A 1,139-nucleotide genomic window follows, 5' to 3' on the forward strand; every position below is an offset into this window, starting at 1 on the left:
GGCATGTGGTTGCATTTCCCCTAGTCATGATATTTTTATCTCCTTCTGTTATTTATCTTTACAACTCACTGCAGAGATACTTTTGCATTTACACTCTCTAATAATTTGCATATGCTCCTCGGGACTTGGTTGTCTGCTCAGAGCTCTATTAATGCAGTTTCCCTGGAGATGGGGCCTGAGTACATCAGACAGGTGAGCAAGATGATGTCACATTCCCGACGGCTCTTACTCCTTGTGCTCTGGTTCTCAGGTGAGAGGTTTAGAAGAATATTATCTTTATAAAGTTGGGGAATGGTTCTAACAGGCAGAGTGAATGAATTGTTTCATCTAAGGCAGATCAGATTATATATGAAAAATAAGAACAGCTACATTTAGATATATATTTGATGTATTTATGATTCAATGTATGATCAATGTTCTTTTCTGAACTGCAGGTGCCTGTGGGGACATCATGATGACCCAGTCTCCAGGCTCTGTGGCTGCATCTGCAGGAGACACTGTCACCCTCAAGTGCAAGGCCAGTCAGAGTGTTAGCAGCTACTTATCCTGGTACCACCAGAAACCAGGACTGACTCCTAAACTGCTCATCTATGATGCATCCACCCGGCCATCTGGAGTCCCTGATCGATTCAGTGGCAGTGGGTCTGGGACAGATTTCACTCTCACCATCAGCAGATTCCAGCCTGAAGATTTGGGAAATTATTATTGCCAGCAGCGTCAGAGCTCTCCTCCCGCAGTGCTTCAACCTCGAACAGAAACCTCCTCCCCAGGGCTGTAGGGCAGTGAGTCCTGCAGCGCCAGCTGCTTCCTCTTCTAATAGACCTTAATTTGTTTCCATCCTCCAACTGTCTGAGAAACCACATACTTTAGGGGATGTAACATTGAAATATTTTTTTCATATGGCCAAAATCAAAGGACAGGGTGAATAAATTTCTACCTCTTACCCTCTAGGCAAGGGTCTTGTAAACTTTACACCCAGATGGAATAATTGTCTCTTTATTGTATCTCTGTATATTTAAAAATTTACCTTTTTCTCTCCTTATTCCTTCTATCTTCTTCCTTCTTCCCCACCTACCTCCTACTCTGGTCTTTTCCAGAACTAATTCCTTGATTCTTCATAAACTTCTCCCATGGAAAGT

The 1,139-nt window shown here is 42.9% G+C and overlaps 1 gene segment (V, D, J or C); it reads left to right on the forward strand.

Annotated features, from left to right (window-relative positions):
* Positions 1–201: 201 nt before the first annotated feature.
* LOC101424828 (immunoglobulin kappa variable 1-39-like) lies at positions 202–778 on the forward strand. The segment is given in 2 exon segments: positions 202–250; positions 435–778. Coding segments are annotated over 2 exon segments (393 nt in total).
* Positions 779–1,139: the final 361 nt, after the last annotated feature.

This window comes from Dasypus novemcinctus, chromosome 17, assembly GCF_030445035.2.
Source record: "Dasypus novemcinctus isolate mDasNov1 chromosome 17, mDasNov1.1.hap2, whole genome shotgun sequence".
Classification (NCBI taxonomy): Eukaryota; Metazoa; Chordata; class Mammalia; order Cingulata; family Dasypodidae; genus Dasypus; species Dasypus novemcinctus.